General features: G+C 46.1%; 1 protein-coding gene and 1 long non-coding RNA gene across 2 annotated transcripts; both read right to left on the reverse strand.

Annotated features, from left to right (window-relative positions):
* Window position 1: 1 nt before the first annotated feature.
* On the reverse strand, window positions 2-3,612 carry LOC148107081 (uncharacterized). Its single transcript, XR_015723094.1, has 3 exons — window positions 3,160-3,612; window positions 943-1,207; window positions 2-67 (listed from the first exon to the last, which is right to left on the reverse strand). It is a non-coding gene; the product is annotated as an uncharacterized LOC148107081 (long non-coding RNA).
* A 332-nt stretch (window positions 3,613-3,944) lies between these two features.
* Window positions 3,945-4,685, reverse strand: LOC123783928 (epididymal secretory protein E3-beta-like). The gene has a single exon (XM_045784926.2). The coding sequence runs from the start codon at window positions 4,595-4,597 to the stop codon at window positions 4,109-4,111; it is 489 nt and encodes a 162-aa protein (XP_045640882.1). The 5' UTR covers window positions 4,598-4,685; the 3' UTR covers window positions 3,945-4,108.
* Window positions 4,686-13,093: the final 8,408 nt, after the last annotated feature.

Raw genomic sequence — 13,093 nt, forward strand, 5'->3', positions numbered from 1 at the left:
GTGCACTGCTCGTGCCTGGTGTGGATGAGACCCACGCTCTCCAACTCACTGTTTAAAGCCAGTGTCCCTGCAGACACAGGAAGATCAAGTCTACTTATAGGCACAAAGAAGAAGCGATAACTTCCTCAAAGAAGTTGTGAGGAAATTATGACTTCCTGATACCCATTGAGTGCTTCCTTCCCTCAGGCTTTAGTGTTTCACGCTCCATGATTTCAGTTCTTTAGGAGAAAACACACCACAAACGCACAAGACTCCTCCAGTCCAGCTGCCAGTTGCAAGTCCAGCTGGTCCCCTGCGCTTCTGACTGCCTGGCTATGAATCTGACCTTCCGCCAACTCCCTTGCCCGCTCCATTACTTTGCTGGAGTGGCGCACAGAACTCAAGGAAACACTGATGGTTGACCAGTTTCCTACGGATATGATAAAGGAGACAGAGGAAGAGCCAGATAAGGAGCTCCCTAGGGTAAGGGGGTAGGCAAACTAGTGAAGGACCGTCTTTCTTCATGGTGTTGGGGTGCATCACCCTCCACGTAGATGACGTGGGAAAGATGTTAGTGTTTGAAACTGATGGCCAAGAAAGAAATCTTGAGACATGTTTGGTGCAAAAAGGTGGTTTTATGAAAGCAGGGGACAGGACCCGTGGGTAGAAAGAGCTGCACTGGGGTCATGAGGAGTGGCCCATGACCTACTTTCAAGTTGAGAGGGGGTTAGGGAGAGGGTAAGTCTCTAAGGAACTTTGGAAGGAAAGTTTCCAGGACCTTGAGGGGACTCACTAGTGTTATGAAAAGGTCATTTATTACTGTCTAATTGGTCCCTAGTCACGAGACCCTTCGGATGTACACCGGTGGGCCATATGCCTGGGGGATGATTGCCAATATATACCTTGGGGAGAAGAGACAAAGGAAGATTCCAAAGGAATTTTTGTATATGACGGTAGACTTACAGGATCCTGGGGGGTTGGGGTAATGTTGAGCTAAGATGGCCTTTTGTCCTTAACAAATTGTCAACATGGAGGCAGCTGAGATCCCACAGGAATGTCCCTCTAGCGGTTTCAAGCGCTGGTCAATGCACTGGAGGACGTACGGAAATTTAAGTTTTTCTTTGGCCTTGTTCCCACATCACTTGCATCACTGCTCGAGATTCAGACTCTAAGAAGAGTGAAGAGGAAGAAGCAATCTTTTTCTCTCTCCTTCCTTCTCAGCTATGGCCTTTACAACATAAGACAGATTAACAAGAGAAAAACCAACAGAAGTTTGTTAGCATGGATAGGTCATGTATGCATGGGAGCGATGCAGGGATTGGTGTGAAATGTGGGATGCTGGGGACCAGGACCGAACGGTCAAGAACGAATTCTAGAGTCGTCTTTGGTGCAAAAATGGTGATTTTATTAATATCCTGGGACAGGACCCGTGGGCAGAAAGAGCCGCAGTGCGGCTGTGAGGATTGGCTGATTCTACACTTTGAAGTTGGGGTGCGGTTAGGGATAGCCCAAGTCTCCAAGGAATTCGGAGGCAAGGGTTTTAGGACCTTGCAGGCCTAGCGGCGCTCAGATGAGCTCATTTACTACTGTCCAGTACAGCATGAGTCATGAGACCCTTCAGATGAATATCAGGGGGCCGCGGGCTTGGAGGATGCTTGCTAACCGATAACCTGGATGGGGCAGACATAAAGGAAGTGTCCAAAGGGATTTTTGTATGTTAAAGGGGACTGACAGGACCCTGGGGGTTGGGCTAATGTCAGGCTAAGGTTTCCTGTTTCCTCTAGCAAGATTTAACATTGAGGCAGCCGAGCTCTTAGAAGAAAGTCACTCTGCCTGTCCCAAGTGTTTGTCAGTGGGCTGCACGTCGTAAGGAAATTTAATTTTCTTTCTACATTACTTTTGATTTGTTCTTCACATCAGGAAGAGTCACTCAAAGAGATGGTGAGACCTTGGGCGAACAGACCATCCTCAGCTAAAGCAAAGGAAGGAGAGTGTGGGGAGGCAGGCTCCATCCTGGAAGGCGCGGTAAACAAAGGGAAGGTCCGTCATGCAGGGTTAGGGCTGTGCCTTCGCCATTGGTAAGAGTTTCTGGTGATTTACAGTCATCGTGATCTTGTCAGTAGACAGAGGGAAACACCCTTAGGAATAGAGATGTTCTCTATGATGATAAATGTCCCTTACTGGTAACTACGTAATTTATAGGCTGCTTTCAGAGCTTCTCCCTTGTCTTCTGTTTATCAAAATAATCACCCCAAAATCATGTTTGTGCCTAAGAGCCATCTTTTTAGGTAGTACATTCTGGTCTCCTACAGGAAAGAGTCTGGTTGGCCTAGCTTGAATCCCATGACCGTTAATTAACTTAGTAGAGGGGATTTGAAACCTTGATGGTTAATCCCACCAATACTGTACACAAGCGGGGAGGGATAGTTCCTGAAAGGAAAAGATCAGTCGCTATCCAAATGGGGAAAGTGGATGTGCGAAAACCCAAGCAGCACCACAAATCTATTCTATTCATTGTGCTTAAATCCATTTTCCTTCCCTATGGTATTCATACCATCTTTTAACCCTTTAATACAAGGAATTTTTAGACCGTTTAGAATGAAGTCGTTGTGAAAACTTACTGTGGGAGACCAGAATAGAGCACTCTGGAAAATAAGTATAGGCATCCACACTATGCTACCACAAGAGATGCCCCTACATTTTGGTTTTATTTGTTTGTTTGTTTTTGTTTTAATTGTTGTAGAGAGGGATAGACAGCATGTGAGAGTAGGGGGCAGGGGGCAGAGGGAGAAGCAAGCTCCACGCTCAGGACAGAGCGGGTTGTGGGCCTCGATCTCATGACCCTGAGATCATGACCTGAGCCAACATCCAGAGTCGACACTTAGACTGAGCCATCCAGGTGCCCCACGCCATACATTTTGAAGCAGCTTTTATGAACTGAGAAAAACAATCAGTATTGCTCATCTGTAAATTGATTAATGATACAGAACTGCTGGTTCAACACTAACCTCTTGTGTCTTTGGTTACTCACTATAGGTCCTCACCCCCCAGTGTCTGCTCGGCCCCAGGTGCACTGAGAAATTGCAAAGCTGAGCAGCTGCTCTTGGAACGTGCTGACCGACCCACATTCCTTGCTACTCTTTGGGCTAGACATCTGGGACTAGGAATGCAGCCACCTACCTGAAAATGTTGCGCCCTTGGACTTTTCTCCAACTGCTTCAAGACCGGAGTCATTCAACAGTGCAGGAGGCTAAAGAACACAAGGTACTTGAATGTTTCGCGTTCCTGCTCCCCATCCCTGCTCGAGGCGAAAGCCAAGGTTTATCTTTCTCTGTATCTCTCTTCCCCATTTAGCAAACCGAATTCTCATGGACGTTACTTACTTGTGTCCTCAACTTTTCCTTCTGCAATTTACTTCCTCTTTCCTCCAACAAAATATAAGTCTTTAGACCCATTCTTGAAGGTTCCATTTTAAAGCCCCATATCCCACTCTGTATCTCTGCCTAGTGAAAATTATTAATATCAGATAATCTCAGTTCTACCTTTATCTTGTACTTAGTTTATTATTCCTCGGGAAACATACTGCCTTCGCCTATCTAAAATGCGTGCGTTTGCTTAGAGACACGTTTAAGGAAGGAGACCAAGGACACGCACCTTAAACCTTACACTCTGCATACATCATATCCAAGCATAATCTGCATCACGCACCCTGGAACACCTGCACCAATCACACAACACATAACATACATGACTGTCATACACATTGGCATGATACCATTTATTTAGGGAAGCGGGGACCATTCTGCTCGGGTCGGTATAAGGAGAATGAATGTCAGGAACATCCCTGGTTCAGTAAACCAGAGAAGCCACAGAGAAGCCATAGAGCTTAATCTTACAAAACTGCAAGAGCAAATCAGATGAACGAGCGCACAAGGGAATTCGCGCAGAGAAACCATGCAGGTGGTTTTGACAGGAGGAAAGCGTGTGATGAGGCATGACTCTTACGTAGGCGGAAAACACGGGCACATCCATGCAAAGGAGAGAGTACAAGGGCTGTTGACGGAGGCAGGGGCTCCCACGTGGGCAGCACTGGACACCCTACTCGAGCCTGGGGGTGTGGGAAGACTTTCTATGTCTTGATGTCTAACACCTGGATGTCCTCTATGCCGTCCACGTGCCCGTCCCCGCCGCAGTGGAACTCCACGTAGCTGTAGCTGCTGTGCCCTCGGTAGCTCTTCCCGTTACCCTCCTGGTAGCACCGGAGTATTCTGAAGGGATGCTGGGCCCATACGTACACATTTCTGGAATGGTCTCTCCACTTCCTGAGGCAGATCTGCTCGATTTTGTGCCAAGAGGTATAGATGAAGACGTGGTGGTCCCTGTCTTGGGGAGCTTCTCTCTCCCGCATGAGCTCGTCGCATTTGTATTCGCTGAATTTCCAGCTTGCGCTCAGGAAGTGCTGTGTCCTGAATTCCCTCCAGGAAGGGCTGTGGCTGCGGACGAGCAGCCCGCCGAGGGGAACCAGCAGGGCCAAGAGAGGGCCTAGGACCTTTAGGGAGGACGCCATCTGAGTCAGCAGAGCCAGCTGCGGGGCCACGGGGAAGAGAGAGGAGAGCATTAGCTCGGCACTGCCTCGAGAGCTGACCTGCACCTTGAAATTCCTCTCCTGCCGACGTAGGCTCTTGGCCCAATTTGACCACTTTGTTCCCGGGCTCCAAGAGGCTTCCTATGTCGTTAGGAATCAGCTTTACAAGACCTGAAAACATGCTAGAGTCTGAGGGAGACAAACACAAAATGCCCCCAAATAGGTGAAGTTGATTTTGAGAAGTGGAGACAGCTGCCGCCTGCCCAATCTTCCACCCGCACTGAGGAGCCCGTCACCCTCTAGCTAACTGTTCAACAGTCCGGATCAAGTCTCCGAAGGCCGCGGCTCTAAAAGAAACTGGTAGGTCAAACTCTGTGGCCATGAAGTGGAAAGGGTTGGCCCCACGTAAGGGAATGAGGGTGTTAGGTGAAGACCTGGGTGATATTTTCCAAGCAAGAAGGCTTTGGTTCCCTCAAACCCCAGGCTACCGTTCCATTGATTCTGCAAAATGGTGTTTATCTGACCCTGATTTCCTTAGAACACTTCCCCAACGCCTGTGTGAAACCTGTTGTCACTTCTGACTACCCACATTCTTCTCAGCGGCCATTTACCTCATTCTCATAATCATAAATCATCTTGATTTGTGGTGCAGAATGCAGTCATACAGGATCTCCAGTTTTGAAATAGTGTTCTCTTCCATCAACAACAAGATTGAAACTACCCTCACAGCAGCTACTCTGGTCATAATGAGGGCATAGATCTGTTTGCAAAAGTCTCCCCTTAAACCAGCTCTCTGTCCTCATTGCACAAGGAGTGCAGCTGGTCCTATGGCATCTCTAACCTGGTTCTCAGCTCTCTGAGCACTGTGTTCACAAACGGGCCTGAGAATATCTGCCTCATGGACCCGTGACCATCTAATGAGAGATGTAAGTGAGAGCACTTCTGAGAATGTTGTAGGGACCCAGGACAGGCCGCCCCAAAAGGTGTCCCAGTGGCATATTTATTATGTTGAATTGAAGCTACTTGGAAAAGAGCCAGTGCGAGGACACCGAGACCCTCTTCTGTCCCCCAAAAGCAGAAATTGAGTCTCTCTTATGAATGATACCCTCCCTGCACTAAGAAATAAAAGACATCCTTATCACCAGAGATAGGGATTTTATTTTATTTTTTATCATTTTTAAGTAAGCTCTATGCCCAACATGGGGCTTGAACTCATAAACCAAGGATCAAGAGTTGCCTGTCCAGTAACGGAGTCAGCCAGGCACCCACAGGGATAGCGATTTTAAAGCCAGGAAAGCTGTATAAATTTTCTCTCATTTTTCTAATCTACTACTTCAGCCCAGATTCTGCTTGGAATTCCTTACTAATTAAAACACCCAGACATTTGTTTTCTCTGTCCTGTCAATTCCTCACAAATCTATTGTCTCATTGTTTAAAATGTATGAAAACTGCCTGCCTCGGTCACTTCTTTGGAACCTCAATTTTATGGTTGGGCCTCTATGTCCAGAAAACTTTGCTTATTTCCTCCTATTAAATCTGTCTTGTGTCACCTTTTTTTTTTTTTTAGATTAAATTTTTATTTTACAGAGAAAGAGATAGCCAGCGAGAGAGGGAACACAAGCAGGGGGAATGGGAGAGGAAGAAGCAGGCTCCCAGCAGAAGAGCCTGACATGGGGCTCGATCCCAGAACGCCGGGATCATGCCCTGAGCCGAAGGCAGACGCTTAGCTACTGAGCCACCCAGGCGCCCCTCTTGTGTCAACTTATATCTTAAACTAGGTGGAAGAATCCTGAAGGATAGAAGGAAATTTTTTCTGTCCTCTATCATGTCAGGTGCTCTATCAGTCACAGAAGACAGATAGGCACATTCACACCTGGGCCACCCTATACCTCACCCAAAGGTCCTAACCAGGATAGAAGACCAGGATTCAAGCTGCTTCAATGTATTATGCTTGTGAAGATGGGGAAGGAAGTGGGAGTAGGGGTGGAGGGGTTGTGGGGAGAGACTGTATCCCTGGTGTTAATCCACTGTTGAATTCAGGTCTTTGCTTCCTACAAATTGGTTCACTTTCCAGTCTTAACCCTGCCATCTAGAAATTCAGTGAGGCCCCTTCCAGTGTTTCTGGGCCTTTCCCCTCTAGCATCCTCAGCACCAACCCTGATTTGAACTCACCCCGTTCAGATCCAACACTCAGGTTTCACTGGTCGAGGACATCCGTATGTGGATCTGAAGAGCAGAGAGCCGGGCGGTCTGCGGCGGTGAAGAAGGGAAGAGTAGTGAGAGGTCCAGCACTCCAACTGATGCGGAGCCCGGGGGGTGGGGGACAGCCCTCCTACGTGAACCTGTTCCTGTGTCTTCTCATCCAGAACACCTAAAGTTCACTCTGAGAATAGCCCGGAGCAAAGGTGTCCTACATCAAAGACTCACTGCTGGGTACAGAGGAAAGTTAAGGCCCTGGGAGGGGTCACACTGGAGAAGGGTAATGTGAACTTACCAGGAGATGGTCAACTCTAGCCCCTAAATTCACCTTCTGAAAAACTTCCGGGACAAGTGCCCAGCCGGCTAGGCTATGCTCAATGAGAACTTCAGTGGAAAAAACAAAAAACACAACGACCCAGCTCTGGAGCTGTGGACTGTGGAATCTTCATGGAGAGGGGAGAGTGTGTTGTCAAAGGCGCAGGGTGTGGATAAAGTGAGAAGCTGAACGTGTTTCCATCAGCGCATTTCTTCAAAGCTGCTTCTAGCCAAGCCGCCTTGGGTGAGTCTCTCCCTGGGCCACCTTAGTATCGGAGAGGCAGGAAGGCGAGCAGAGTTTGCCACTGCAAATGTTACCTCTCAGGCAAAAGGATGATTTTGAAGAAACCACAAACACAGGAGAAGCTCTAAACCAGAGCGGAAGTTAGCCTCCTTAGAGGAACATTTACATTTATAAAGGAAATTTCCACTGGAAGTGTATCTCCCTCTTAGTGCCAGAAAGAGGAGGATGAGTCTACAAATCAGAAGAAACTCTTACCAAGGAAAGAAAGAAAGAAAGAAAGAAAGAAAGAAAGAAAGAAGAAAGAAAAAAAGAAAGAAAGAAAGAAAGAAAGAAAGAAAGAAAGAAAGAGAAAAAGAAACCCTTTTCAATGGGAAGGCATTGACTTAATTAGGGTATGCCTAACAAACCGAACCATCCTTTGCTGGGCTTTTCCTGGTAACCTCCCATAATTGGCCTCCCCACCCCCGTTCCAACACTTTACTTTTTCTTTAGCTGAAGATGGTATTCAAGATGGTGGCTTGAGCCATTTTGGGCCATTTGACTCAGTTTTTCTGTATATCTCCAAAATACCCGGGATATACGCTCTTAAACTTTTTTTTTTCTTTTCTCAAGCTCTTCTTTTACAGAGGTAATAAAAGAACCTAGAAGGTGTCAACCAAAAAGTGTAAGGAGACAATAATTAAGCAAATGCTTTTATTTGAGATCAAGAATTTTAATTTCCTGTATACCTATTACACAAGCCAAATAGTGTCCCACTAGAGACCAAAGAACAGGGTTTCTGGACAGAAAAGAGGAATGCTTTTTTCTTTCTTTCTTTCTTTCTTTCTTTCTTTCTTTCTTTCTTTCTTTCTTTTTTTTAGATTTTATTTATTTTAGAGAGAGAGAGAGCGCGCCAGTCTGACTGGGGGAGGGGCAGGGGGGAAGCAGACAAACCACTGAGCAGGGAGCCCGACTTCAGGCTCCATCCCAGGACCCAAAGGCAGACCCTTAACTGCGTGAGCCACCCAGGCGCCCCAAGGGGAATGCTTCTACACCTTGTTTACAGAGAAGTTTGATTGTGTTGGTGGCAGAAAACTAATCTGGTCTGCACATCACTGGTTGCTGTGGGGATCGCTGCGCAAAGGCCGGTAGTTAACGGCAGCAAGTTGCGGGGGTTCCGCAGTCGTTAGAGTCTTTTTGGTTTGGCCCAGTTCAGAATCCTGACTCCACCCAGTGAGGGTGTGCGGAAGGGCCACCTCCTCAATCGCCTCCCTGCTCCATTTTAAACCCCCTGGACATAAGTGACTTTATTTATTTTTCTTTTGGAGTAAACTCTGCCCCCAACGTGGGGCTCGAACTCATGACCCTTAGATCAGGATTCACCTGCTCTACCAGCTGCGCCATCAGATGCCCCGTACGTGACTCCGTCTCACTTCACCTTCACGGGGCGGGGGGGGGGGGGCGGGGGAATTGTTCTTTTCTGTTTTAGTCCGAATGTTCAGTTTACACCCAGAACTTCTCTTCAAACGTGTATTAGAGGCAGTGCATCCTGGCGTCTAGTCTCCTGATTCTCTCGTTGAATGGGAACTAGTCATCAGGATTAGATAGAGAAATACTGGCATTTATAGAAACTCGTTGGGATTTCCAAAAACTTTGGTGGTCCTCAAAGCTCAAGCTAAGAATTCCTGAATATCAAGGAATCATAGGCTGATGGACTGAAGGGCGGTTGTGTCATGAGCCTGCTATGAAGGGGTCACATTAGTTGTGTCTTTCCACAACGCCAGCTTTAGTCAATCATAGAGCAAAGTTAAAGCACAGTTATAAGCAGGTTCAGCATTCCAAACTCGATGACATTTCACCATGTGATTCAACTTGGCTTCTTACGCAGCACACAGAGCAGGACACCAGACAAACCACAGAACCACGCAGATAACAGAGGGTGTAGTAAGTTAACGACCAAACTTGAAGTCAGTCTGTGGGCGCACAGTTGAGATAAGGCCGCGGTCAGATCTGGGTCAGCTCTGGGCACTCACTTCTTATGTTCAAGCACGGAAGGATCTCGGTTCTGTTTGGAGATCAATGGGGCAGAGCCAATCGGGGGCAGTTGGCTTTTTAAGTGGTCCAACACAGAGGGTTAAGGTCTGAAGAGTCTGACAGTTTGCTGCCCAAGTCCTCCCCTTTCTAAAGGGAATGAGGGTCTCAGGCCCCTGCAGATCTCCCCTGGTTCTGCTCCTTCTCAGTTCTGGGGTGTCAGCTGACACTGGTCCCAGGGAATATCTCCTAGCTGCCGTGCCTTGAACTACTTGTCACGGCTTGACACAGGCCCCTGCTTGACACAGGGTCCCACTTGACGTGAGAGACTCCATTTTGCTCTCTACATTTCACCCCATGGTTCCTCATGGCAAATTCTGTGAGGGTCATGCAGGAATCGAATATGTCTTAGAGCAGGAGAGCTGTACTAGCTTGGGAACAGAAGAAGGACATCTTTAGGTAATTCAATCAAGTGTTCACTAGAAATCAAACACAAGCAATAAAATCCCAACCATGTAAGATAAAAATCACATCACAACAAGATGTGTGCATTAAACTGAATCAAGCAAACTTCAGTAAGGATTTAAGTACAGACTCCAACTCGAAGTCACATCTAATAAGAAGTCAATTAAGTCAAAAAGAAAGAAGATAAGTTAATAGGGTGTCTGACATCTTCTGAGGACTACCTTTTTCTAATCTGTCTCTTTGACTTTGCAAAAGTAAGCTACATCCAGGGCCTGTTGAAAACTTCCTTGCTTTTCTATCAGTCCTAATTCTCTTTCTAATGATCCATTCGCTCTCCCTATATATCCAGCGACTGTAGGGCTGTAAGCTAGATGGCGATTCCATCGTAAGTCCCATGGATCACAGAGCTTTGTAACCGAAGTGGCTGTAAAATGAGTTCCCGGATCACGTTCTGCTCTTCCTGGTGCTCCGAAGGGAGCTGCCCACGACTCGGGAGCCCCGATTGTTGCGTGAGCTGAAGGGCTAGAGGCAGCCAGCGCTATCCTAATGCTGTATGTATGTCTACCATGCTAGAGGCCTGTTTCTGTTGAGAGCTGTGATTTAGTAGTCCCACGACAGTCTCTTTGTACAGTGAAAGTGAACGTGGTGGGCTTGTGTGTCTGTTGGTGCTGTGTGCCTGCTTTTACCTACCATCTGTTTACGTGGGGGCATCCTGGGAACGCTCTTTTTATGTCCTGCCAACTGGCCCTACGATTTCTTTCAGGGAACCACTTATCTAAGGCATGTGTTCCTGTATGTGCTTTCTATGTATTCCCATAATTCTGTGTGTGGGGTTATTAGTCTTTCTGTTTTTTCCTTATTTCTGTGATATTGGTTTCCCTGCTTTTTTAATTTCAGTGGTGGTACTTTAGGTCCCTCTCATTTTCCATCCCTCTCTGTGTAATATTCTTGGTGGCCATGTGTGTCTCCATCCTTCCTTATCCCTTTTTAATTTTGATGACAATCCTTCCTTTTTTTCTATTGCCTTAGTATTTTCTGTCAATGCATCAACCTCATTATTATATTCTGAGACCTCTGTGTTATCTTTTATGTGCGAACAAGTGTGTAACACATGTTTCATTCTCACTGAGGCTGTATCTAATTGTTCCCATTATTCTCTTGACCATACTCTTTGCCATCTTTTTTAAATGGCAGAAGAAATTTCTTTCTTTAAAAAAAAAAGATATTTATTTGATGGGGCGGCAGATGGAGAGGAGAGAATCTCAAGCAGACTCCAGGTTAAGCACAGAGCCCCATGCAAGGCTCAGTTTCACGAACCTGGGATCATGGCTTGAGTTTACCCAACCACGAGTCCAACGCTTAGCCAACCAAGCCACCCAGGCACCCCTAAAATAATTTTTTTTCCATTTTCCAGACCCTAGGGCTATTCCATTTGTTACTGCCCAAGAGTCAGTAAGAATATATCTGGCGCCTGGTTCTCCTCTACTGCTTTTCTTACACCCAGTACTACTGGAAATAATTCCGCACGTTGTGTCCAATGAGTCTTACCTTTCTCTCTGAGGATCAGTTTGTCTCAGGGTCTCAACGCTGCAGCTGTCCATTCTGTTTTCCAGAGACTGTGGAGGCCAATCCGTTTGTAATCCAGGCATTTGATAGACCTTTAGAGCAGGGTGGGCCCCATTTCCCTAGGTTTCAAGTGTGCATTTGCCCTTCCCTCGGAATGAATTCCCACAAGTCTGTTTCAGTCTTACATATCTCCTTGGTGAGGTGTCCCTAGAAAGAGGCGTCCCTTCCTTGGATGTATCATTTCCAAGTTAGCAATTTCAAATCAATTTGAATTCCTGTCAATTCTTCCAGGCTCAGTTTTATCCAACGGAGCAAATGTATATGATTCTGCACTACTATTTTTGGTTTCCCATTAAAGCTTCATAGAGCAATCATATATATTTTTCAGGTATTGAATATTTAGGTTCTGAATATAGGAACGTTGTAGTCCAAAATCCTACCAGTAGAAAATTAGCCTTGTGTCTTTCTTTGTCTACGGGGACTGTGTACCGTATTCTCTACTCGTTGATATTTCTGTTCTTAATGGTGTTCCCGGTGCTGGGTAGCGTACGGTTTGAAATGTCTTAATGAAATCCTTTAACGTATTTAAAACCGGTTGTTGTTCTGTCCGTTCACAATCTGTGCTTTAGTAGTTATTTCGTATATGGGTTTAAAATCCCATTGAAGCACGGTACGTGCTTGCCTCCAAGATCCTAAATGGCTTATAAGTCTCTGTGCCTCTGCTTTATCTTTCGGTGGCCCTATTGCTTGTATTTCATCTCTTCCTTTATCTGGCACCTTCCTTCCTTCCGAAGACCACTGAATTCTTAGAAATTTGCAATGAGTGTTTGGGCCTGATGTTTTGCATCGTTAATAGTCCATCCCTGGTCCCTTAAATGCTGTATTAACTTTTCCTTTCCTTGTCTGAATTGCCCCTTATCATTATTTGTCGTTATTATATCATCGGTCCAGGATACTACTAGAGATTTGTACAATGACTGAGCTCCATGCATGGAGCAACCAGTCTACATCAGATAAATGTTTTTGACAGAAATGCGTTCTAACCTTCTGAAGCTCAGCACGAGTGTATTCTCTATCCTCTGCTACTTCCATGGGTTTTCCTTGTCCATTGCTATAATCAAATACTTTCGTCCTTATAATTATAGGTCTGCTGTGATAATCCCCCCCCAGGGGTTATCATATTCTCCTGAATCCTCAGGATGGGGATTCTGGGGTCTTAAGAGTTTGTTGTGTTTTAGACTTAAATTATTCATGGATTTGACCTTCCTTATTACTTTATTAGCTAGCCCTTTGCCTCTTGGCCTGTCCCGGTCTAGCTGCCAGATGGTTTCATCAGTAAGATGGGAACCTCTGTGATGGGCGCTCAGGTCGCTAAGGGCTTTCCATTTTTAAGATCCTCCAGATCCATGATTACATTTCCCAGGGTCCTGGTTGTGAACTTCTTTCTAACTTCAAACTCCAAGGGGTACCATGGGTCTTCTATATAAAGTATGGCGTCAGGACTGTGAGCCCTTTTCACCATCCTTTTGAGGCATTGACCTAGTGCCCATATCTTTCTTCCATTTTGGTAACCTACCAGCTGCTTTATACAATTCCTGAACTTTGTAGAGCTCTGTTTCTCACTTGCACCTGGGATATTTGTACAGATTTTCCCACAATTTTTGTTCACATCTTTCTGCCAAGTTAAGATTAGTTTGGTCAGTAGTGCGTGTATCATTGCAGTGTCCCCA

This window comes from Ursus americanus, chromosome 35, assembly GCF_024610735.1.
Source record: "Ursus americanus isolate L20-20 chromosome 35, mUrsAme1.1.p, whole genome shotgun sequence".
In the NCBI taxonomy this organism is placed as follows: Eukaryota; Metazoa; Chordata; class Mammalia; order Carnivora; family Ursidae; genus Ursus; species Ursus americanus.

Excerpts from the sequence above, each read along its gene's own strand:
- LOC123783928 (XM_045784926.2), bottom strand. The coding sequence starts at position 4,597 with ATGCTCTCCTCTCTCTTCCCCGTGGCCCCGCAGCTGGCTCTGCTGACT.